The sequence below is a fragment of the Pleurodeles waltl genome, chromosome 3_1 (assembly GCF_031143425.1).
Source record: "Pleurodeles waltl isolate 20211129_DDA chromosome 3_1, aPleWal1.hap1.20221129, whole genome shotgun sequence".
NCBI classification, from domain to species: domain Eukaryota; kingdom Metazoa; phylum Chordata; class Amphibia; order Caudata; family Salamandridae; genus Pleurodeles; species Pleurodeles waltl.
In genome coordinates, this window is record NC_090440.1 from 1,032,325,168 (window position 1) to 1,032,350,916 (window position 25,749).

A 25,749-nucleotide genomic window follows, 5' to 3' on the forward strand; every position below is an offset into this window, starting at 1 on the left:
ACTTTCCTGCCGGATTTGCCACCAAAAGTGGGGCTTTGTCTGGGGGCTGGGCATCTCCACTAGCTGGAGTGCCCGGGGGTACTGTAACAAGGAACTTGAGCCTTTGAGGCTCACCGCCAGGTGTTACAGTTCCTACAGGAGGGAGGAGTGAAGCACCTCCACGCAGTGTAGGCTTTGTTTCCGGCCACAGAGAGCACAAAGGCTCTCACCCCATGTGGTCAGAAACTTGTCTGGAAGTGGCAGGTTGGCCCAGACCGGTCAGTCCTGCACTATATGTTTGGTTAAAATACAGGGGGCATCTCTAAGATGCCCTCGGGGTGCATTCTTCAATAAATCCAACACTGGCATCAGTGTGGGTTTATTGTGCTGAGAAGTTTGATAACAAACTTCCCAGACTTCAGTGAAGCCATTATGGAGCTGTGGAGTTGGTAACGACAAACTCCCAGCCCATATACTCAATATGGCCACACTGCACTTACAATGTCTAAGAATGGACTTAGACACAGTAGGGGCATATTGCTCATGCAAATATGCCCTCACCTGTGGTATAGTGCACCCTGCCTTAGGGCTGTAAGGCCTACTAGAGGGGTGATTTACCTATGCCACAGGCTGTGATTTGTGGGCATGCCATGCTGAGAGGGGTGCCATGTCGACTTTGTCTTTTTCTCCCCACCAGCACACACAAGCTGCAATGGCAGTGTGCATGGGCTTGGTGAGGGATCCCACATGGTGGCATAATACATGCTGCAGCCCTTGGGGACCTTCCCTGACAACAGGGCCCTTGGTACCATGGGTACCTCTTACAAGAGACTTAACTGTGTGCCAATTATGGAAATAATGCTACAGTTTTGGGAAAGAACAATGGTGCTGAGGCCTGGTTAGCAGGATCCTAGCACACTCTCAGTCAAGTCAGCATCAATATCAGGCAAAAAAAGTGGGGAGGGTTAAACATGCCAAAAAAGGGCACTTTCCTACAATGAGTAAATTGTTTTATGCTGTATTTTATTCAGCATTTAAGTGTCTCAACAAGCAAGGCTCATTCATTCTTTTGGCCTCATGTGTATGACTTATGACACATACATTTTGGTTCATCTTGGTCTTGCTATAGCAAGATCTTAAGTAATCTGGAAACCCCTGCCAAAACTGCAGTTGGCCATTGGATGTAATCCAATGTTCTTTAAATCACCAGTAAGAAGGAGATGCTCAGTATAGGCAACTCTCCACAAATTTGGACATTATACTGATGGCCTGCTGATCTTGCTCCACCTATTATCCAGTGATCACTATAAGTAATTTAGGTGTCCTCTTCAATAGCTCTTCTTCCCCTTGTTTCAAATATTAATCTGCTGTCTATCTTGTTTCAATCATATTCACTGCTAAGCAAATCACATTTGTACCTCAGACAGCTAGATGAATGATTTGCCAGATGTTCAATGTGTCACACATCAACAACTGCAACTCTTTGTTCTTAGGTTTACTGGGAACTCCAATTGCTCGACTGCCCCATTTTCAAAAGGCTGCAGCCTTGGTATTGTTTTCAAACTACCTTACCGGATTCATGTTTCAACTTACTTCACTTTCCTGCATGGACACCCTATTCTCCTGTGTATATATAATTTAAAGCTCTATGCATTACTCACAGGCCTAACATACTTCCAGCAAATATTTCTCCACTACACTGTGGGCCTTGCCCTATGACCAATACCTTATCAGTGCCTTATAACTACCAAGATACACCGAACATGCCTAGGCAGGTGCTCTTTTTCCTTTATTGAGGGTAAGTCTTGGAATGATCTTCCGCTTTCTCTCTGCATGATTGATAATAGCTTTTAAACAGCTTTAAAAACCCATTTCTAAAACTCTACCTTAGTACTTGCTGTTCTGTCAAGGCTATAACACCTTGCTTAGGTTTTACCCAAGAATAGCGATATTTAGAAGCAGCAAGAGCCATGAACTGATTACTATTAATACTGTTACAGCCAGGGTGCCCGCAAAAAACAAAGATTAATTATCTTTACACTCAGGTATAGGCTATTGTGTGAGTATTGTAAAAAAACAAAAAAAACAAATGGGCACTGTTCCATTTGATTTTCACTCAGTGCTTCAACCAGATGCAACATATTTGGTGGAAAACCTACATGATATACATACCATATAAACATTCTACTCATTACATGCCTCTGCTCAAAACAATAGCATACTTTTTCAAGATGTGGAGCCTGCTCCCTCTAGCAGTTATCCGAAGAGATCACCTGAAGAACAAGTTATTTACCTTCGGTAACGCCTAATCTGGTAGAGGCATATTCTAGTTGCATATTCCTTAGCTTTGAATTCTCCCCAAGCGTCAGACTGGATCTGGAAGAATTTTGTGAGCAGTACCTCTGCGCACAGTTAGATGGCGTGGACCAGCTCTGTGTCCGATGTCAGCGGCACCGGATAGGACATCGCATGTCCTATATAGGCACCATCCTGCCATCAGTATCTTTTCACGACTTTCCATGCCAGAAGCGTGAAGCCATGAAGAAACTGACTACTGGTGCATCAAAACTAAGGCCCTGAAATGGGAGTCCATGCCCTTAGAAATCATTTTGCATAATGGGGTGGGTGGGTGCTAAGGTAAGGAATGTGCAACTAGAATATGTCTCTATCAGATAAGCGTAACCGAAGGCCAGTAACTTGTTCATCTGATAGTGACTTCTAGTTGCAGATTCCTTACCTTTGAATAGATACCCAAGCAATACCATCCCTGGAGGTGGGTTCCAGAACCAAGTACAGACCACAAATTCCTGCAGGACAGAACAGGCAAAGTGACCGCCCCTTCAGACCTGACTGTCCAGAAAGTAGTGTTTAGTAAACGTGTGCAGGGATGCCCACATAGCCGCCTGATGGATAAGGTCTGGAACTCCGCTTGCTAACGCTGTGGTCAATGCTTTGGCTCTCGTCTACTGAGCACGCAAATCTTTAGGGGTTGCTTCTTCACCACAGCAGATCCGGTCCAGTTTTGCACTGCCTGACCTTTCTTAGCACCCACATAATCGACAAAGAGTTGAACGTCCATCCAAACTCTTTTGTATGATCCAGGAAGAACACCAACACTCTCTTTTGGTCCAGGCGGTGGAGTTTCTCCTATTACTTATAGGGATGTGGGGGGGATTAAAAAGTAGGGGAGGTTATGGATTGGCCTACATGAAAGGGCGTAACCACGTTTGGCAGAAAAGAGGCCCTACTGCAAAGCACCACCTTGTCAGGATATACAGAAAGGTATGTAGACTAGGATGGCAAAGCCTGTAGCTCACTCACTCTGTGGACAGATGTAATGCCCACAAGGAAGGAAGTCTTCAAAGTAAGAAGCCTGAGAGGACAACTGTGGAGAGGCTCGAAAGGAGCACACATCAAAAAAGTCAAAACCAAATTCAAATCACATTAGGGCATAATGAATGAGGATGGAGGAACCTAAGTCAAAATAAGGGATTTAAAGGAGGTTGATAAGCCAACCTAAAAATGCAGAAATTGCAGACAAATAACCTTTGAGAGTGCCCACAGCAGAGTCTTGCTGCACCAAAGAAAGTATAAACAAAAAAACCTCAGAGAGAGGGGCAGAAAGGGGGCCAACAGACTTTTCTGTTCACCATGCCAAAAATGTCATCCAATGACAGACGTACACCATTTTGGTGAAGGGATGCCTTGCTGCCAAGATAACGTTACAGACTTCGGGCGGAAGGTCATAAGCTGTCAACTGTTGCCACTCAATCTCCACGAAAGAAGGCGGAGAGTAAAAAAGGTTTGGCTGCAGAACCTTTCCCTGCAGGAGCAGTCTGATTGGAGGATCGATGGACATGCACAACAGCTCGGGATACCAGACTCCTTGCCCAGTCTGGAGCCACAAGGTTTACTTTGGCTCAGTTGTTTTTGATCTTATTCAGAACTCTGGGAAGAACTGGCATGGGCGGAAAGGCGCACAAGAGGCTGAGTTCTATATGAGACGTTAAGTGTCTCTGAGCGATTGCCGCCTTGGAAACTGCAACGCACAATACTGCAGACATCGCACATTCTTTGCAGAGGTGAACAGATCTAACCAAGGCTCTCCCCACTGCTGACGGAGACCTTGCTCCACCTCCAGATGGAGATGGCATTTGTGAGCCAGTAGGCATTTTCAACTGAGTTAACCTGCTCTGCTTTTCAGAGAGCCCGCCAGATGTTAAACCACCAGGGATACGCCCTACTGTGCCAGCCTCGTCCAGAGGTGCAGAGCCTCTTGGCAAAAGGTCCTTACACCTCCCTGCTTGTTGCAATACCACATGTGGGGGTGTTACTGTGAACACCTGCACTGACTTTCCTTTCACAGAGGGAAGATATGCTTTCAATACCAGCCAGATCGCACAGAGCTACAACAGGCTGATGTGGAGTCTGGATTCCAGCGGAGACGAGATGCCTCTGATCTCCACCTCTACCAGATGACTGCCCCATCCCAGAAGTGAGGAACCTGTCACTACTGTCGGATCTCTTTGGGGAAGGATCTGCCTCTGACACAATCATGGTTTGTGAGCAATTACTTAAGATCTTGCGCAGTTCCCTCAGAGATCTGGCTACTGTTGGAGAGATTCCCCTGATGCTGCCCCCACGTTAACTTCAGGTCCCACTGCAGAGCCAGCATATGCCATTTAGAATGCGTCACCAGCAGCCTCAGAGTAATTCACACCGAATTCCAGGACAGAGGCTGAAACATTGGTATCATAGCCTCAATATCCTGGACTCGCAGCTTGGGAGAATAAGCCCGAAACTGCACTGTGTCCAGAACAGCTCCGATTAAAGAGAACATCTGAGTGGGAGTCAGGTGTGCCTTCAGCATGTTTATAGTGAACCCCAGCGAATGCAGGAGGGCCACCATAGTCTGGAGAAGGGAGACAACAGCCTGGGGCGAGTCCGCCTTCAACAGCCAGTCATTGAGACAGGGGAAGAATGAGACCTCATGTGTGCAGCCAGCTGCGACCATCGCCATCACCTTGATTAACGCCAAAGGGCGCTGGAAGGCCCGAAGGGGAGCACAGAGAACTGAAAGGGCATGTTGCCTGCCATTAACCGCAGGCAACGTCTGTGGGCAGGCGCGACGGGGATCTACAAAATAAACGTCCTTCAGGTCCAACGTTTCCATCCAGTCTCCTGGGTCAGGGCAGATAGAACCTGAGCCAAAGTGAGCATCTTGAACTTCTTGAGGAAGAGACTGAAGGATCATAGGTCTAGTATAGGGTGCAGGCCCTTGTCCTTTTTGGGAACCAGAAAGTAGAAGAAATAACAAACACTACCAACTTCTGGCACCCGAATCCTCTCTATGGCTCCTCTGGCCAAGAGAGCTGTAACTTTCTCTCAAGAAGGGACAAGTGATCCTCCATCATCCGATTGTGGCATGGATGGAGGGGTAGCCTTGAAGAGGAAGGAGTAGCCCCCTTCGGACTATCTGCAAAACCCAAATGCCTGACACAATGGATTGCCAGTGGTGCAGGTGATGGTGTATCCTGGCTCCAACTGGTCCCTGATATGAGAGAATCAGACTAGGAAGGTGAAGAGGTTTCTGCAGAGGGGGGAAGGGGTAAGTGTTTCAGAATGGCCAGACCGTTGGCTCCGTGATCCACAAGCTCTGTGGATTCTACGTCCCTAGCCAAGCAGAGGATGGGCAGCATGCGCACCACAGAGGCGCATTAGGAACGGATGCGGTTGAGTGCCCCTTCCATAGCTACAAAAGGGGCAAAAGGCGGACTAGGAGGGGCCACCGCAAGGCCCAAGACCTGGCTGTAGTGCTTCTGCACAGTCTGCTATATCCCTGAAGAGACTGGTGCAATCGAAGGGCAAGTCTAGAAGATTGGCTTGGATATCTCCTGAAAAGCCAGACGCCCTCAACCAGGTGTGGCGCCCAAAGGACACAGTCCATGAAACTGCTCTGCCCTGTGAGTCGGTCGTGTCCAGTTCACATCGGATCGTGAACTTTGCTGCATCTCTACTATCAGCAACTGCTTGGGAAAGAACATCCCAGACCTCCTCTGGAACATGTGGCAGCATTTGCGCAACCATATCCCATAGCGTGTGGGAATACCAGCCCAAAAGGCATGCAGTGTTCACAGACAGCAAGGAAGGCGGAAGAAAACATCTTCCCAAGTGCGTCCAGCCATTTGGATTCCCTATCCAGGGGTGCGGAAGGGAACGTGCCATGGAAGGTGAAGACTTGAATAACTAAGTTCTCAGGGGTGGGGTGTGTAGGAAGCTTGCCTGGTGTGTGGTGAGCACCTATGGTGTTATCACTTTACACCAGCTCCAGGTATGCCCTATTAGTGAGGTGTAGGCAGTGCCTAGGAAGCCAGGGCTCTCTAGAGGTAGCTGTGGATGAGCCGCAAAGACTTATCTAGGAGACATGCAAAGCTTATGCAATACCACTACAGTCACACAGCACTTACACACATTAAATAATCACACAGGGTTACAAAAATAAAGGTACCTTATTAGAGTAACACAAATACTAAGTAAGTGGAATGTGAAAGGCAGTCCCCCACCCAAGGAAGTGGAATCGGAGAAAGGGAGCTAGAGGAACTAGGAACCCAAAAAGTTAAGTACCAGGGTGCCCCCCAGCGACCTGGAGAGAGGAGGTAAGTACCTGGTTTTTACCCAAACCCATGGAGAACTTTAGAAAAGGACTGGGCAAGACTGTAAGAAACCAAAGGTGGGTCCTGACAGAAGAGGACCTGCAAAAGAAGGGGACCAAGTCCAGTTCAAGTTAGTGTCCTGCTATGGCAGGAGCTACTACCCACCCTTCTGTGGATGCAAGGCCAGGTCAATCGTGGATGAAGAAAGTCAGCAGTGCAGCACAGGAGTAGAAGAGGAGTTCCAGAAGTGATGCATGTGATGTCCCACGTCAGCGGTCATGATGCAGTCGGTCAGTGGTGATCCTTCAGGTGTACATATACCTTCTGGACGTTTTGGTCGCAAAGGTATTGACAGTTTTTATGAACGTTTGATAATGTGGTACTCCAGGGAAGCAATATTTTAAACATCTACATGTAAGACAATGGATGATATCTTACCTTTTTAAAGGCTAGGTTTTTAAAGTCCAACCCAGTGATGGATGCCTTTTCCCTACCTTACAAAATACAAGGGTACACAATGCATTGAAGTAACATGCTCTCAATGACTGAAAGAGTCTAGCTTTCTGAGAGGGAGCTGTCTAAAAACATTGAATTTTGCATCTTTCCACCTTTAAGCCACCTGTTTATATTTGGACCATTTCAAGATATTAGATGCTACCATAACATTCCAAACTATTTATTTGAGATTGTTCAGATTCTTCTAAGTGTGCCTTAAGTTTGGAGGAGGGTTCCAACTGCTACATATAGGTTACATATTTTTAAACAAGTGTTTTTTTTGGTGTTTTAACCAACAAATTACTTACCTTTGGTAATGTATCTGGTAGAGATATATTCTAGTTGCAGATTACTTACCATAGAATTTCCCAGGGGTCAGACTGGATCCAGAGAGTTTTCTTCTAGCAGTACCCCTGCATGCTGTCAGGTGGCCTCTGTCGACTCAGCATGAGTCGCTGGCGTCGTGGTCACGAAGATGACATCACAGTAATATAAAGGCACCACCCTGGTGTGCAGGCGTCAGTTTCTTTTCACGACTTTCCACACTAGTAGCGCGGAGCCATAAAGAACACTGAGAATGGTGCATCATAGCTAGGGCCCTTAAAGGGGAAGTCCCTGTCCCTAGAAATCAGTTCGCAGTGTGGGGAGAATGGGCGGGTCACTAAGGAATCTGCCACTAAAGTATGTCTCTACCAGATACATCGTTACCGAAGGTAAGTAACTTGTTCATCTGATAGAGACTTCTAGTTGCAGAATCCTTACCTTAGAATAGATACCTGAGCAATACCATCCCCGGAGGTGGGCTGTGAACTAAGATCACACCAAAAAGTCCTGCAGGACCAAATGGCCAAAGTAGCCGTCTCTGACGACCTGACTGTCCAGTCAGTAATGTTTAGTGAACATGTGCAGGGATGCCCATGTCGCTACCTCGCCGATATAAAGGATTTGGACTTTGCTAACGATGTGGAAGCAGCCGTTGCTCTGGTGGAATGAGCACACAAACTCTCAGGGGGTTGGTTTTTTGCCAAAGTGTAGCACATCTTGATGTAGAGGACTACCCATTGCAAGATGGTCCTCTTCTGCATCGCCCTTCCTTTCTTCTCACCCAAATAACCCACAAAAAGTTAATTGTCCACCTGGAAGTCTTTGGTAGGCTTGAGGTAGAACGCCAACGCTCTTTTTGGATCCAGAAGGTGGAATCTCTCCTCTTCATGAGAGGGATGTGGGGGTGCATAAAAAGTAGGCAAGGTGATGGATTGGTCTACATGAAATGGTGTCAACCACATTAGGAAGAAAGGAAGCCCTGGTGGGGCATTATGAATGGGATAGGAGGAAACATGTGGGTGAGTCTTAAGAAACCTGCCAACAATTGGAGATTTGAACAGGGAAGGTTGGTCTAACAGTCCTAGAAAGGCAGAAATGGCAGACAGATAGCCGTTAAGGGTGCCCAGAGCAGAACCCATGCTGGACATGAGAGAAAATGAAGAGAACCTCCAAAAGAGGTGCAGAAAAGGGATCAACAGACTTGTTGGTACACCATACCACAAATCTGTTGCAACAACAGGCATATACCGTTTTGGTGGAGGGACATCTGGCTGCCAAGATAACAATGCAGACTTTGGGCGGAAGTCGGAAGCTGTCAACTGCCGCCGCTCAATCTCCACGCGAGGAGGTGGAGACTGGACAGGTTCAGGTGAAGGACCGTGCCCTGCTGCAGCGACACAAGATTCTCTTGAAGGGGCAGTGTGATCGTAGAATCGATGGCCATGCTCAATAGTCGGGATACCAGACTCATCATGCCCAGTCTGGAACCACAAGGATTACTTGGGCCCAGTCGTTCCTGATCTTCTCCAGAACTCTGGGAAGAAGTGGTATTTGCAAAAAGGAGTAAAGGAGGCTTGAGCTCGACTCGAGACAAAAAGTGTTGCAGAGCGAGTGTCGCCTTGGAAACTCCAGCAAGCAAAACAGCGGACACTGCGGGTTCTCTGCGGAGGCTCTCCCCAACTCCTGAAGCGACTGCATGAGGATACATGTGCGCAAGTGAGATGGGGTAACCTAGGCGAACTAACGGACAAAATCCCCATAAATAGGGGTGTTCGCAGGGTTGTGTGTTGGCACCTTTTTTATTCTCTATTTTTATCAACGAGGTGGTACAGGTTTTAATGACATGCCAGAACGACGCCCCCACCCTATGTGCCCAAAAAATCCAGATTCTTCTTTTCGCAGATGACTCCCTTCTCATCTCCAAATCTCCTATGGGCCTACAAACTCTTATTAATAGATTCAACTCCTTTTGTCAAGATTATGGCTTAGAGTTGAATCACAAGAAAACCAAGTTAATGGCACTCCGTTTCGGAGTGTGGAAGAAATGCACCATTCAGTAAGAGGGAAATCTCCTGGACAAGGTCTGTTCCATAGACTATCTGGGTGTAAGGCTCACTGATAATCTGAATTGGGCAGAACAGGTCAATAAAAGCGTAGGCCGTTTGCAGCATAGTGCAGCATCTATCCTGCGTTTTTATAGGGGTACGACAGCAAAAACTGTCTCCCGGGCAATCAAGATTTATATTGCTAGAGCACAGGGTGCTGCTGCTTACGGTGCGGAGGTCTGGGGCTTTTCTGACTGCAATAGGTTAACCATCGGTGAGAATAGCTTTGCAAGGTCTCTATGTGCCTGTCCTCCAAGCACTCCACTGTAACCGTTGTTTTTAGATCGGGGCCTGAGACGTATAGCTGATTTAATCATTTTAAGACCACTTTTATATTGGATAAGATTATGGACCGTACCAGAATTGGATGTTTACAAGACCTCACTCCTAGATCTGTTTAAGTGCTCCAACTCAAAAACTATTCTCTGGGTTAAACATGTATCTAGATGGTTTAATAACCTAGGACTCGGAGACTTTTGTGAAAAACCCCACAAACTGCAAAAAGCCCATTCTAAAGTACTGAAGCGTGTATACTGGTCCTACGTATGCAACGATTATATCACCCACAGAGCTTACGGTTTCTCAACAAACCTTTTCACAGATTTTAAGTGGTATCCGCAATTTGAAACATATCTAGATATTATTCCCGACATTTTAGGCAAAAGCTAATATGCCAGATTCCGCTTTGGGTCGCTGCCGTTGAAGTCGTTGGTGTGTAGATGGGGTACAAAAACAGCTACAGATATATGTCCTGTTTGTGGCGTAACACCCAAAACAGTTGAACATTTTATGTTCTTTTGCCCCGCTTACTCTTTTCCCAGGTCTAAGTGGATTTGTAACATTTGCCGTGAAATGGGAATAAGAGATTGTGCTTCTGCCTTGAGGATTTTAAAAAGTCACCATTCTACGATTTTAATACATGCTGACAGCAAGTATTTGCTAGCAGCATGGCGTATACGCAATTCCGTTATCAGGACTGTGTCTTAAATATGAGTGGACAATTTTTACTTCTTAAGAATTGTAGAGGGGGGGGTTGTAGTTGCACTGTGTACTGTTGAGGGTTTTAACTGAACTGTATTTTATGTATTTATGTTTATATATTCCTGATTTTATTACTATTTATTGTATATTCGCTTTGAAGATCGATCGATCGAATAAAGCATGTGTTAAGTCAAATCAAGGCTCTCCCCAATGTGCCACCTCTAGATGGAGATGCCAATCGGAATTGAGTATGCATCGACGGCTGAGTTTATCTGCTCTGATGTTCAGAAAGCCCGCCAGATGTTGAACCACCAGGAAAATGACCTGGTGTTCTAGCCATGTCCAGAGATGCAGAGCCTCTTGACAAGGAGTCCACGACCCCACTCTGCCCTGCTTGTTACAGTACCACATGGTGGTGGTGTTGTCCTGAACACATACACCACTTTCCTTTTGAGAGAGGGAAGGAATGCTTTCAATGCATGTTGGATCGCCTGGAGCTTCAGAAGGTTGATGTGGAGCCCGGACTCCGCCAGGGACCAGAAGCCTCTGATCTCCGCCTCTCCCATGTGGCCGCCCCATTCCAGGAGTGACACATTCATCACTACTGTGAGATCTAGTTGGGGAAGAGAGAGGGATCTGCCACTGACCCAATCTGGATTTGATAGCTACCACTGTAGATCTTGCGCAGTCCCCTCCGAGACCTGGACCATGTCAGAGAGGTTCCCCTGATGCTGCACCCACTGGAACGTCAGGTCCCACTGCAGAGCTCGCACATACCATCCGGCATGTCCGACCAAAAGGATGCAGGAGGTCATGAAGCTCAGCAACCTCAGAGTCATTGTCACCGAATCCCAGGATAGAGGCTGAAACATCGGTATCATAGCCTGAATAACCTGGACTCTTTTTGGGAGGATAGGCCCGAAATTGCACTGTGTCCAGAACAGCTCCGATGAAAGGGGGCGTCTGAGAGGGAGTCAGGTGTGACTCTGGCACATTTATAATGAACCCCAGCAAATGCAGGAGGTTCGTCGTAGTCTGGAGGTTGGGGACGACAGCCTGGGGCAAGTTCACTTTCAACAGCCAGTCGTTGAGGTAGAGGGAAGACTAAAACCCCTAACCCGCGTAGATGAGCTGCAACCACTACCATTATTTTTGGGAACACCCAAGGGGCGCTGTTAAGGCCGAAGGAAAGCACGGTCAACTGAAAGTGCTTGTGACCTTCCACAAATCACAAGTAATGTCTATGAGCCGGCAGGGCGGGAATGTGGAAATAGGTGTCCTGCAAGTCCAATGCTACCATCCAGTATCCAGGGCAGACAGGACCTCAGCTAAAGTGAGCATTTTGAACTTCTCCTTCCTGAGGAAGAGATAGAGGGACCGGAGGTCTAGGAAAGGGGGAAGGCTCTTGTCCTTTTTGGGCACCAGAAAGTAGCAGGAATAACAACCATGACCTACTTCTGGCACAGGGACCCTCTCTATGGCTCCCTTGGCCAAGAAACCGTCACCTCCTTGCAGAGAAGTGCCAAATGATCCTCTGGCAGATGATTGTATGATGGTGGCATGAGGGGAAGTCTCGAAGGGGCGGGAGTAGCACCTTCGGACAATTTGCAACACCCACCTGTCTGTGGTGATGGATTCCTAGTAGGGCAGCTGATGGTGAATCCTGCTGCCAACTGGTCCAGAATGGTCCAATGGAGTAGAAAGGTTTGAAGGCAGTGGAGGAGGCCGGGGTGGACTGGGTGGGCCGCTGGCTCCCTGATCCACGAGCACGTGGGATCCCGCAGCCGTGCAGAGGCTGTGAAGCATGCATTGGTCTGTGGCCGGGTGGGAATGGACGCGGTTCGGTGCCCCTCCAGTAGCCACAAAAGGGGCGTAAAGCAGACTGGGGGGAGGGGAGGGGGAGGAGCAGCTGCGAGGCCAAGGGACCGAGCCATAGCCCAGGACTCCTTAAAGCACTCAAGCGCAGAGTCTGCCTTGTCTCCGAAGAGACGGGTGCCATCAAAGGGCATGTCCATAAGTGACTGCTGGACATCCCCTGAAAAGCCAGATGTCCTCAAGCAGGCATGGCGTCTTAATGCCACTGTCGATGCAACCAATCTACCTAGTGAATCAGTCGCATCCGGCCCACAACAAATCATGAACTTCGCTGTGTCTCTCCTGCCAGAAACAGCTTGGGAGAAAATGGCCCGGGCCTCCTCTGGGACTCTAGGCAGCACCACCGTGACCGCATCCCAGAGAGTAGGGAAGTATCAGCCCAAAAGGCATGCGGTGTTCACGGACCGCAACGCCAGACTGGAGGAAGAAAACAATTTCTTACCAAGGTTATCCAGTCTTTTTGATTCCCAATCCGGGGGAGCGGAAGGGAATGAGCCAGAAGAAGAGGAAGCATGGATAAGCCTCTTGGGCGCAGGATGTTGAGTCAGGAATTTTGGGTCTGTCCGCGTAGGCCAATGGCGGCAGGCAATCATCCTATTTACACGAGCCCCTGTGCTAGGTCTGGACTAGGTACCCAGTAGGACGTCCGTGAGGGCTTCATTAAAGGGCAGGAGGAATTCCGAAGTAAAAGCCCCAAGCTGAAGCACCTTAGTCAGGAGGTTATCCTGACCGCCACAAAAGGAAGTTAGAGGCCCAGTTCCTCAACTGCCTTTCTCACCACCATGGAATATGAAGCCCCTTCCTCCGTAGCCATGGTAGAGGGAGAAAGCATGCCAGCATCAGGAGAGGTATCTAGAACACTAGCTTCGCCCAAATCCTGAACCCAGTCCATGTCAGGGTCAAGCTGGTATTTTAAAGGGTCCAGCGACCTCTCTACACACTTACCCATAAGAATAAGGGTCAGGATCTGACCTGGAGCCAGTAGGGCCAAGGAAAACAGAACCGGCGTTGAGCGATGTCGTTCTGGTTCCGGGCTGTTGGAGAGGAGTATAGAGCCGACGTCGATTGTGGGCCCAACTGACGTCGAGAGCGTTGAGGTCTGTGGCGGTGCCGAGGAAGGTCGCGTTGGCATGACCGGCATCTGTACGGATCCAAGAGCGGATCCGGAGGTGCACTCTGGAGCTGAGGCCAAAGGCACGGACGCAGAACCCAAAGGGGCTCTTCTCTGACCCTACTAGGTCCGAAGGCGCTGAGGAAGAGTCGGTCTGCCCAAAGATGAGGTGCATGGCCTTATACAACTTCTTCAACTGAGCAGGGGTGGCTCTGCCTTCCAGAAGCTCAGGGAGGCGCGGAGCCGACCCATGCGCAGGCTCCAATGATGGAGGCCTATTACGTCGACACTCTTCCCTCATCGCATCAGCTGAGCAACGGGGCGAAGTAGAAGAACGTTTGACCTTCTTTGACTTCTTTTTCTTGTGACCGGAGTGTCCCGGGAACTTTGAGTGGGACGAGGAGGAATGGTGATCACTCCGTGAGCGGTCTCGTGACGGGCCATTAGCTTCAGGGACTGCTTTCTCAAAGCCTTTGTCTTCGTAGCCCGGCACTCGGAGCACGACTTCAGGTTGCGGTCACACTCCAGACACCAAAACAGACTAGATACAGATCTGTCACCGAAATCATGGGGTGATAGGAGTCAGAGTTCTAAAACTTGTCTTTTGAGTCATCCCTTGACGCATCCAAGACTTGTCAAAAAGAATTCAACAAAATGTCATAGTTAGTCAAAAAGTGACTAGGGGGAGCTCTTCCTCCGGATCTGCGCTTAGGCTGGCGTGGAAAGAAAAGAACTGACATCAGTGCGGCGGAGTGGCGACTATTTACTACTGCGACGTCATACAGACGACCACAACGCCAATGATGCATGCCACCTGACAGCGAGCAGGGGCACTGCTCGAAGAAATTTCTCCAGATCCAGTCTGACACCTGGGGAAATTCTAAGGTAAGGAATCTTCAACTAGAAGTCTCTATCAGATAAAAACAATTACAACACACATTGACAGATTGCAACTAATACAATATATATATATATATATATGGAAAATGTCACTTACCCAGTGTACATCTGTTTGTGGCATGAGATGCTGCAGATTCACATGCTGTGCATATCCCGCCATCTAGTGTTGGGCTCGGAGGTTACGAGTTGTTTTTCTTCGAAGAAGTCTTTTCGAGTCACAAGACCGAGGGACTCCTCCCATTTCGGCTCCATTGCGCATGGGCGTCGACTCCATCTTAGATTGTTTTCCCCGCAGAGGGTGAGGTAGGAGTTGTGTGTATATAGTAATAGTGCCCATGCAATGGAGTAAGTATGTATGTACATAATGTGACTAAAAGTGTTATATTTACAAATTTACAAATGTACAAGTTTAATTTTAATCAACTTATAACGGCTACAGGCTCCCGGGGAGGTGGGAGGGCGCATGTGAATCTGCAGCGTCTCATGCCACGAACAGATGTACACTGGGTAAGTGACATTTTCCGTTCGATGGCATGTGTAGCTGCAGATACACATGCTGTGCATAGACTAGTAAGCAGTTATCTCCCCAAAAGCGGTGGTTTAGCCTGTAGGAGTTGAAGTTGTTTGAAATAATGTTCTTAGTACTGCTTGTCCTACTGTGGCTTGTTGTGTTGTTAACACATCCACGCAGTAATGTTTAGTGAATGTATGAGGCGTAGACCATGTGGCTGCCTTACAGTTTTCTGTCATTGGTATATTTCCTAGAAAGGCCATTGTGGCGCCTTTCTTTCTAGTGGAGTGTGCCTTTGGTGTAATAGGCAGTTCTCTTTTCGCTTTAACATAACAGGTTTGAATACATTTAACTATCCATCTGGCAATGCCTTTTTTGGATATTGGATTTTCTGTATGAGGTTTTTGGTAAGCTACAAACAATTGTTTTGTTTTGCGAAACTGTTTGGTTCTATCAATGTAGTACATTAGAGCTCTTTTTATGTCTAATGTATGTAATGCTCTTTCAGCAACAGAGTCTGGTTGTAGAAAAAACACTGGGAGTTCCACAGTTTGTTTTAAGTGGAACGGAGATATAACTTTAGCCAAAGATTTGGGATTTGTGCGTAGAACCACTTTATGTTTGTGTATTTGTGTAAAGGGTTCCTGTATGGTAAAGGCTTGTATTTCACTTACTCTTCTGAGAGATGTGATAGCTATCAAGAAGGCTACTTTCCAAGTTAAGTATTGCATTTCACAAGAGTGCATGGGTTCGAATGGTGGACCCATGAGTCGTGTTAATACAATATTGAGGTTCCACGAAGGAACTGGTGGTGTTCTTGGTGGACTGATCCTTTTCAGACCCTCCATAAATGCTTTTATGACTGGGATTCTAAATAGTGAAGTTGAATGTGTAATTTGCAGATAAGCAGATATTGTTGTGAGATGTATTTTAATGGATGAAAAAGCTAACTTAGATTTTTATAAGTGTAGTAAGTAGCTTACAGTGTCTTTAGCGGACGCGTGTAATGGTTGAATTTGATTATTATGACAGTAATAAACAACTCGTTTCCATTTATTTGCGTAGCAATGTCTTGTAGTAGGTTTTCTAGCTTGTTTGATGACCTCCATACATTCTTGTGTAAGGTCTAGGTTTCCGAATTCTAAGACCTCAGGAGCCAGATCGCTAGATTGAGCGATGCTGGATTCGGGTGTCTGATCTGCTGTTTGTGTTGAGTTAACAGATCTGGTCTGTTTGGTAGTTTGATATGAGGCACTACGGACAGGTCTAGTAGTGTTGTGTACCAAGGTTGTTGTGCCCAAATTGGTGCTATTAGTATTAGTTTGAGTTTGTTTTGACTCAATTTATTTACTAGATACGGAAGGAGTGGGAGAGGGGGAAAAGCGTAAGCAAATATCCCTGACCAACTCATCCATAACGCATTGCCCTTGGAGGGAGGCTGTGGGTACCTGGATGCGAAGTTTTGGTATTTTGCGTTTTCTTTTGTTGCAAATAGGTCTATTTGCGGTGTTCCCCAGTTTTGGAAGTAGGTTTGTAGTATCTGGGGATGAATCTCCCATTCGTGGATCTGTTGGTGATCTCGACTGAGATTGTCGGCTAACTGGTTTTGAATTCCTGGGATGTATTGCGCTATTAGGCGAGTGTGATTGTGAATCGCCCAATGCCAAATCTTCTGTGCTAAGAGACACAGTTGTGATGAGTGTGTGCCTCCCTGTTTGTTTACGTAATACATTGTTGTCATGTTGTCTGTTTTGACAAGAATGTGTTTGTGGGCTATTAGCGGTTGAAATGCTTTCAATGCTAGAAACACTGCTAGTAGTTCTAGCTGATTTATATGAAGTTGTTTCTGCTGAGTGTTCCATTGTCCCTGGATGCTGTGTTGGTTGAGGTGTGCTCCCCACCCTACCATGGAAGCATCCGTTGTGATCACGTATTGAGGCACTGGGTCCTGGAAAGGCCGCCCTTGATTTAAATTGACATGATTCCACCATTGTAGCGAGGTGTGTGTTTGGCGGTCTATCAACACTAGATCTTGAAGTTGACCCTGTGCTTGTGTCCATTGTGTTGCTAGGCACTGTTGTAAGGGCCGCATGTGTAATTTTGCGTTTGGCACAATGGCTATGCATGAAGACATCATGCCTAGTAGTTTCATCACTAATTTTACCTGGTACTTCTGGTTTGGGTGCAGGCTGTGTATTACGTTTTGGAATGCTTGTACCCTTTGTGGACTTGGAGTGGCAATCCCTTTTTTTGTGTTGATTGTTGCTCCTAAGTATTGTTGTATTTGACACGGCTGAAGGTGTAATTTTTGGTAGTTTAGTGAGAAACCCAGTTTGTGAAGGGTTTCTATGACGTATTTTGTGTGTTGAAGACACTGTTCTTGAGTGTTGGTTTTGATTAACCAATCGTCTAGATACGGGAATACGTGTATGTGCTGTCTTCTAATATGTGCAAGTACTACTGCAAGGCATTTTGTAAATACCCTTGGTGCTGTTGTTATCCCGAATGGTAACACTTTGAACTGGTAATGTTCTCCTTGGATTACAAACCTTAAGTATTTCCTGTGTGAAGGATGTATGGGTATATGGAAGTACACATCCTTGAGATCTAATGTTGACATGTAGTCTTGTTGTTTGAGCAAGGGGATTACGTCTTGAAGTGTCACCATGTGAAAGTGATCGGATTTGATGTAAAGATTTAGGGCCATATGTACGAACACTTTTTCCCATAGACACAGAATGGGGAAAAACCTTTGCTACATCTGGCCCTTAGTGTTCTGAGATCTATGACGGGTCTCAGAGTTTTGTCCTTTTTGGGTATTAGAAAATACAGGGAATAAACACCTGTTCCTTTCTGATGGTTGGGTACTAGTTCTATTGCGTCTTTTTGTAACAGCGCTTGGACTTCTAGTTGTAATAGATCCAAGTGCTGTTTGGACATATTGTGTGTTCTTGGAGGCACATTTGGTGGTAATTGTAGGAATTCTATGGAATAACCATGTTGGATAATGGCTAGGACCCACAAGTCTGTTGTTATTTCCTCCCAATTTTGGTAATAATCTGTGAGTTTCCCCCCCACTGGTGTGATGTGTTGGGGATATGTGACACTGAAGTCACTGTTTAGTTTGAGGGGTCTTTGGGCTTTGGAACTTTCCCCTAGTTTTAGGGAACTGTCTACCTCTGTATTGTCCCCGAAAGCCTCTTCTTTGATACTGGGCCTGGTATGTGGGCCTGCTTTGCGAGGTTGAGGGTTCTGTGCTTTGGGCCCGAAACCCCCCTCTAAATTGTGTCTTCCTAAATGTGCCTCTGCTCTGTGGGGAGTAGAGCGCGCCCATGGCCTTGGCCGTATCAGTGTCCTTCTTCAGCTTCTCTACAGCAGTGTCCACCTCTGGCCCAAACAACTGCTGTCCATTAAAAGGCATATTAAGCACAGCCTGTTGGATCTCTGGCTTAAACCGGAGGTGCGTAGCCATGCGTGTCTCCGAATAGTGACCGCTGCATTCACAGTTCTTGCGGCTGTGTCCGCTGCATCCATTGCCAATCGTATCTGGTTGTTCGAGATACTTTGACCCTCTTCCACCACTTGTTGTGCACGCTTTTGGAACTCTTTGGGCAGATGTTCTATAAAGTGCTGCATTTCATCCCAATGAGTTCTGTCATATCTTGACAATAAAGCTTGGGAATTGGCAATGCGCCATTGATTGGCCGCTTGTGCTGCAACTCTTTTTCCCGCTGCATCAAACTTTCGACTTTCCTTGTCGGGTGGTGGTGCATCTCCAGAGGTGTGTAAATTAGCCCTTTTACGTGCTGCGCCCACTACTACTCAGGTGTCAGTTGTTGTGTAATGTACACGGGGTCTGTAGGGGGAGGCGTGTACTTTTTCTCCACCCTAGGTGTGATGGCTCTGGCTTTGACGGGTTCTTGAAATACTTGTTTCGCGTGTTTCAACATCCCCGTTAACATTGGGAGACTTTGGTACTGACTGTGTGTCGACGCCAAAGTATTAAATAAAAAGTCATCTTCAATGGGTTCAGCGTGCAGTGCCACATTGTGAAAAGCTGCCGCTCTGGACACCACTTGCGTGTAGGCAGTACGGTCTTCAGGTGGTGATGGTCTTGCTGGGTAGCAGTCTGGACTATTGTCTGATACAGGCGCATCATAGAGATCCCATGCTTCTGGGCCATCCTGGCTCATTCCTGTGTGCGTTGGAGATTGCATTATAGGGGGAGTTGCAATTGGTGACAGTTGCGGTGAGTGGTGTGGTGATGGTTGTGGCGAAGAGTGAGGTGAGTTACTGCTTTTGCCACTTTTGCTTGTGGTTGTTTTTCTTTGTCTTGGAAAGCAAGTTTCCTTTTCATCCTTATAGGAGAGAGAGTTCTTATTTTCCCTATATCCTTCTGAATATGGAGCCTTCTTTGTGTATAATCTGGCTCCCCTGCTTCTAGCTCTTGTCCAAATTTATGGCCTTGTAACTGTGCTGAAAGGCCTTGTTCTTCGGAGTAGGAGCTTGTTTTCGGTTCCGAAGCTGGATGTTTCGGTACCGAAACATTTTCCACAGTCTTTTTCGGCTCCGAAGCCACTTTTTTTGGTTTCGGTGTTTCGATCTCTCGGTGCCGACTTATCTCGGCTCCGGTATCTCGATGTCAAGTTTGGTCGGAACCAGGTTCTCGGTGTCGAATATGTTCTGTGCCGGTATCTCGACCGGAGTCGGATGACTTCGACACGTGTGTGCCCTTTTTCGGTGCCGATGGACGGTCACCGATTTTACGGGTTAAGCCATGGCCTGCCTGCGGTGGCGTCCCCTGGGCCATCATGATTTTGGCGTGAGTTTTGGCGGGGGCTGTTTTACTCACGATTTTCGGCGTCTGCTCTGTTTCGGGCTCGTCCGAGTCCGCAATGGAGAAAGTCTCTTCTTCCTCGATGTCGTGGTGTCCTGACGGCGCCGACCCCATTTGAAGCTTCTGTGCTCTCCGGTCCCGTAGCGTTTTCTTCGACCGAAATGCCCGGCAGGCCTCGCAAGTATCCTTTTTTTTGTTCGGGGGACAAACACAAATTACAGACCAGATGTTGATCTGTGTATGGATACTTGTTATGGAATTCGGGGCAGAAGCGGAATGGGGTCCGTTCCATGAGCCTTGAAGACGCACGCGGTAGGGCCGACCAGGCCCCGTCGGGGGGTAGAAGCCCCGAAGGGCTACCGAAGCTCTTCTTTAATTCGGTGTCGATCTGCGTTAACTAACCCGATACCGAACGGAAACAATACCGTCTAATTGTCCGAGATTTAACTAACTTTCCGAACCGAAACACGGAGCGAAGAGGAACACGTCCGAACCCGATGGCGGAAAGAAAACAATCTAAGGTGGAGTCGACGCCCATGCGCAATGGAGCCGAAATGGGAGGAGTCCCTCGGTCTCGTGACTCGAAAATACTTCTTCGAAGAAAAACAACTCGTAACACTCCGAGCCCAACACTAGATGGCGGGATATGCACAGCATGTGTATCTGCAGCTACACATGCCATCTAACATATATATATACATATATATATATATATGTCCTTAGAGCTGCTACTGCTCGTGGGGGAGCAAGAGCAGTGGAATGGATGTGCCAGCATGCGACCCACAGTCCTGGGGGGCAGTGTAGGAGTACAGGAGCAGCTCAAAGGCGGTGCGATTAGGCCATGTGTCTTGGGGGATAAGTTGGTGCTGGGGAGGAAGGTGGGGACCAGAGTTCTGCTCGGTCTACGTCGCGATAATGCCTGGGTGCGTACAGGACATGTTCAACGCAGTGTTATTGGACTTGGGAGAGGCAAATCCCCTGAGGGGTGTACCAGGGGGAGGCTGGGAAATAGGGGGATGCACGGCCCTGGAGAGGGTTGTGGTTCTAGGCACATGAGGGTAGGTCATCATTGTGGGTGTATTGTAAGAAGTGTTCATGGAGGACGTCCGATGCCGGGGAGATAAGGCATCTGTGGATGTGTCAGGCCTACTTAAAACACAAGGTTTCTCCATCTGCCATCCTCCAACGTTGCACTGTGTTCTGCCAGACCTCCAACCCAGGAGGCTGGGGTGATTGCCAGTGAAGGTTGGCCAGAAGTAGTGTAAGGTTTGTGAAGTGTGTCCAGACTGCTCTTTGCTTTCTGTGTTTGAATATAGCTTCCGAGATGCTTATATCCATGAACTCAATCACTATGGGGAGCACTGGGTGAACAGCCTGCCAGTGCACACAGAAGGAGGGGCAGGACCATAGCATGTGCTGGAGCTGGGGGATGGCTCCTGACATTGCAGACAGTCGAGGAGGGCTGTGGGGAAACAGAGGTAGAGCTGGTGTGGCGTAAGGTAGGCTCTGTGAAGCACAGTGTATTCAATACTCTTACATTGGGCGCTGCATGAGACTGAAGGAATTCGAGAGCTCTAAACATATATGTTCCATGACCAACATGTGAGGAATATTGTTATTAGATATTTTCAAGAGTTAGCCTAATTTGATAAACGACCTTGCATCAGTGCGCACACTAATTCTTTTTTGTTGGGTGAAAATGAATTTACTATTTCTAAAAATGTACATTTCTTTAAACTGTATATTTTCGCATGAATGCTGGTCACTTGAAATTGGCTTAAGGATAGGAGACCCCAAAAAAAGGTACTTTCACTTGAAGGTGTTTAATGCTAAATGTGCACCACTGATAAATGAAAATCCTCTTTTCTTTTTTTATGTATTGTTTCATAATGATTAAACCTCGGAGCGTGATAATCGTTGTTTTATTTAGGCTCCAACTTCTTGCCAAGTGTAATATGTGTGTGTTTTGACCACTGACTTCATGTTGCTCTTAGCCTAGCAGCACACCCTCACATTAGTGACCACCAGCTTCATTTTGCATATTGACTTTATTTTAGAATTAGCCACTGCCATGTTAAAAGCAGCAAGTAGTTTCCCACTTTGTACAACATGCACATGTTTTTCTTTTTTGTGTTCTTTCCCACCAAGGCTTAGGCTGATAAGAATGTACTCAGACAGCAGAGAATGGTCTTGTTTTGAATTGGCACCTTGGGATGGTGGCCAAGTCCTGATGTGTTATTTTCAAAGCTGGCCCTAAAGCAATCAGCATTTTTTGAATAAATAATCTTCTGCAGGGAGAGGGAGGGTCTGGACTTTTCCTCTCTTGTTTGTTCAAAGTATAAGAGGCTGAGACCAGATGGACCAGGGGCAGAGAGTGTTTGCAGATCTCAGGCACATCCAGGACGCTGGAGTGTGTCATCCTTCCGATGAGGATAATTGATCTCTCTCTCTCTTCAATCGATTTTGGGATCTGGCGCCGAATAGTAGGGAGATGAAGCAGTTTTGCTCTTGCCTCATGGTGATGCATATTTTTTAATTCATTATTTGCTTTGCATTATAATTATATACTTGCTGTGTATATTGCAGTGGAGAGTCATTTGTACATGTTTTCATTTCACTGCTGTGACCATTTTTAAGCGTGTGCTTTCAGCATGCTAATCGCCTTTTAGGAACCTTGCAGAGTGAAATAATAAATGTCTTCTTTGGACTAAGAAGCGCATTCCAGAGATCTTTGTCAGTGCATGAGTGTTTGAGATCGGGCATTAGTGAAGCAAAACACCAAGCGATAAGGGGAAGCACCAAATAGTACACAACAGACATTTCCAAATTCTTTTACGCTTAGGGTAACAAGGCAAGCATGTATGGAAGTAACATCAGAAACAGATGTGAAATGTGTGAAACACTTTCGGGTTTCAGTCATCATGGTGATGTCTTTAGTAGTGGCATCTATAAGGTACCTCAAGTGCATGAGACATTATGGGTACTTGACTAACAACAACTAGGTAATGTCACAGTTTTTTTCCATTTTGGATAGCAACCGTATAATCATTTAAACTAAACATTTTCCTTTAATTGGAAGGCTCATAATATTGTTTGCTAGTGGTCTTAGAAAACTGCCTGAACATTCCTTAACACATGTGCATTTGTGTGTGCGCGTGTTTGTTGGAGAGGGGGTTCATTTTTTCATACCAGTATAACAATTTACACTGTTTTGATTTACCTTCTATCTTTGAAGTTCGCCTAATTTTCACGTTATTGTTTCTGTCATCGGTCGCAAATTCAGCTCCAATATTAACATGGTAAGTTCTGTGACCATTCCGGACATTAATGGTGGCTTCATTTTCTATAAATGCCTTCTCGAGCTTCAGATTTGCCTGTTTATCAAAGGCAACAAATGTGCTTCCACTGACATACTGCCACTCCACAATGTTGCTCACAAGTTCCTCTTGCCGTTTTTGACCAGCTTCCTTGCTAATCGTTTTGATCATATTTTGTATTTCGGTGCAAGCAGTCATAACGTCCCTGGTGAGACCGCTAACTTGAATAGAGGCATCTTCCTGCTTGCATTTCACTTGAATGCGAATCTGCAAACGTTTCTGTAGTTCAGTCAATTTTTTGAACTCCTTATCTTCAAATTCTGCAATCCACTCATCCTTGATAGTGTTGTCACAGTGCTCATTTTTTATTAATTCTTCTATCCAAGATGCAGTATCATTCACTTTGTTTTGGTTTTCACCACAAATCTGAAAGATTGCTGGCTCAATTGTATCTTCTGATACAAAACTACGGCCTTTTTTTCTCTCAGTGGGTCGTTTGGTGCTAAAGAGCGATACTGCAGATGCTGCAATGAGAAGAAAACATTTCTTGAAACAACCAGGATATGTATTTAGACACAGAGTACAACGACTGGCACAATCATTTAACAAAACGCTACTTACATAGTTCACATGCTGGACATCTGTAATAAAAACTAAGTCATGAAATTATGAAGACATGTCTTTCTAAATCTGGAATTACTCTCAAAGTTTTTACAACAAAAAAGTAGTAGAGATTGCTGTTGAGTAAGAAGTGTGTCTATAAAAAGACTCCTGTTATCACAATGGACCTAAGGCTTCACAAGATCGAAATGGAAACTGGACGTTATGGTCACGGTCATCTGTGCTATCATCATAACTGTATTGGGTACACAGATAGTTCAACGTGTTCTGGAATTAGGACAATAAACTCCAGACAACAAAACCACAATGTCAACTGCTAGGCTACGAAATAAAGAGCTGTGTGCCACTTTGGTGATCACATGGTCAGAAAAGTCCCCCCAGAACTGGAGGGGGATGAAGCGTATGAAAGCATCTCTGCAGTTCAGTGATTTTGGAGAAGTCCGGTCTTTGACTTTATTGAGGCCCTCTAGCAGGACAGATCTTGTGGCTTAATCTGTCGCAATGTCCTCAAGGGAGACTCTTCAGACAACTGGGCATTATGCAAATGCATGCAGTTAAGGTTCCTTTATTCTCTTTGCAGGGCAGTTGTGCTCCACTTCCTCCAATTGAGTTAAAGCAACCAAAGTGGGACATCCGACAGCAAAATTCTGTTTTGGGCGAGTGTCTGCCCATCCTTGATGAAAGGACTCCTTGATGTCCGGGATATGTACTTGATGCTTGTTTAAGGGAGGAACAAGTGAAAAGCCTAAGTAAATCAAAGTTCAAAATCTTCCTTCAAATAGGAATAAGCACATCATGCTTTTATGCCCAGATTTTTGCTGCCTCTTGGTTTATAGTCCTAGGGCAAACCAGTGAGAAGAGGTCTAAAACGTGGTGTGTATCCTACGCAGATAGTTAGACATTTTGCTCTGCAAAACACTGGAAAAGAGAACCTGAGTGTTACAGAAATGACAATCCTGCACTAAATAATGGAAGCACCCCGTACCACCATTTTTAGAAAGAGAACGAGGAGCAACAGAGATTTTCACTCGTCATGTCCACCATTGACAAATGACAATGTGCATCCTCTATTTATAAACTACAACGGCGTGCTCACCGAAACACGAGTAACGCATAATGAACTCTTCAGGAAACAAAACAGATCCCAGATTTGGGGGCTGAACAAACCTTTATCAGAAAGCACGCTTAGAAGTCTCACCACATGGGTGGAGGTAAAAAGGTTTGCATCCCTGAATAATTCTGCTGCGATAATAGACATGCATCTCATAACTTGGTGTAAAAGGTTTATGGCCACTCCCCATGGGTTGACAGTACACTCTAGGGGTACTTCCTTTGAACAGTGCAAGGATCTGTCAAAGAATGACCACAACGGAAGCAGATAATCTCCAGTGTACTCGGATATGGCTGAGTGCACATGAGGGAAAATTACAACAGGCCAGAAAAAAACAGAGGCCAGGATGGCACATAATTTCCAAACTATGTATAAGACTTTCCTATCCGGAGAATAGAATGTTTCAATGAAAGTATTCATTTTCCAGGTCTGTGTCGTAACTTGTTCAGGAATGCCCAAATCTGTCTCCTGCCTATGAGAACCTCATCAAGGCATACGTTCTAAAGTTGAAGAACCTATTCCCTCAAAAATCAAAGGTTCACCAGGAGATAATCAAATGACAAGTACCATTAATGCACATGGGAATAATGTGAGTAACCTCTGTCCTTGTTTAAGTGCTAATATATAATATGCAAATAGAAGCCTTTATCCATATGCCATTCCAGGTCCAGAACCTGCCTTTTCAGAGGTCTACAGTCTTCCTATGTTCAAACTCTTAACCCACCAGTCACTTTCTATGATCAATGGACAAGAAGTGGTTGAAAGCTCTTGTACTGGTCCATCCAGTGAAAGATTTACAAACTGGCAAATATTTAATATACATATTTTCCATACTTTACTACTCGTTTTGGGAATGCATTTTCAGTTACTTTCATGCAATGCTGTGAAGTTGGGAAAGAGTCGCTCAAAGAATGTCTGCTTTCAATGGT

At 46.2% G+C, this 25,749-nt stretch overlaps 1 protein-coding gene across 1 annotated transcript in view; it reads right to left on the reverse strand.

Annotated features, from left to right (window-relative positions):
• Positions 1–25,749, reverse strand: part of LOC138284949 (protein mono-ADP-ribosyltransferase PARP14-like) — a 745,301-nt gene that overhangs the window by 155,662 nt on the left and 563,890 nt on the right. The window contains exon 15 of the mRNA XM_069224296.1: positions 22,992–23,612. Coding sequence (XP_069080397.1) covers positions 22,992–23,612 — 621 coding nt within the window. The remainder of the gene's footprint in view (positions 1–22,991; positions 23,613–25,749) is intronic.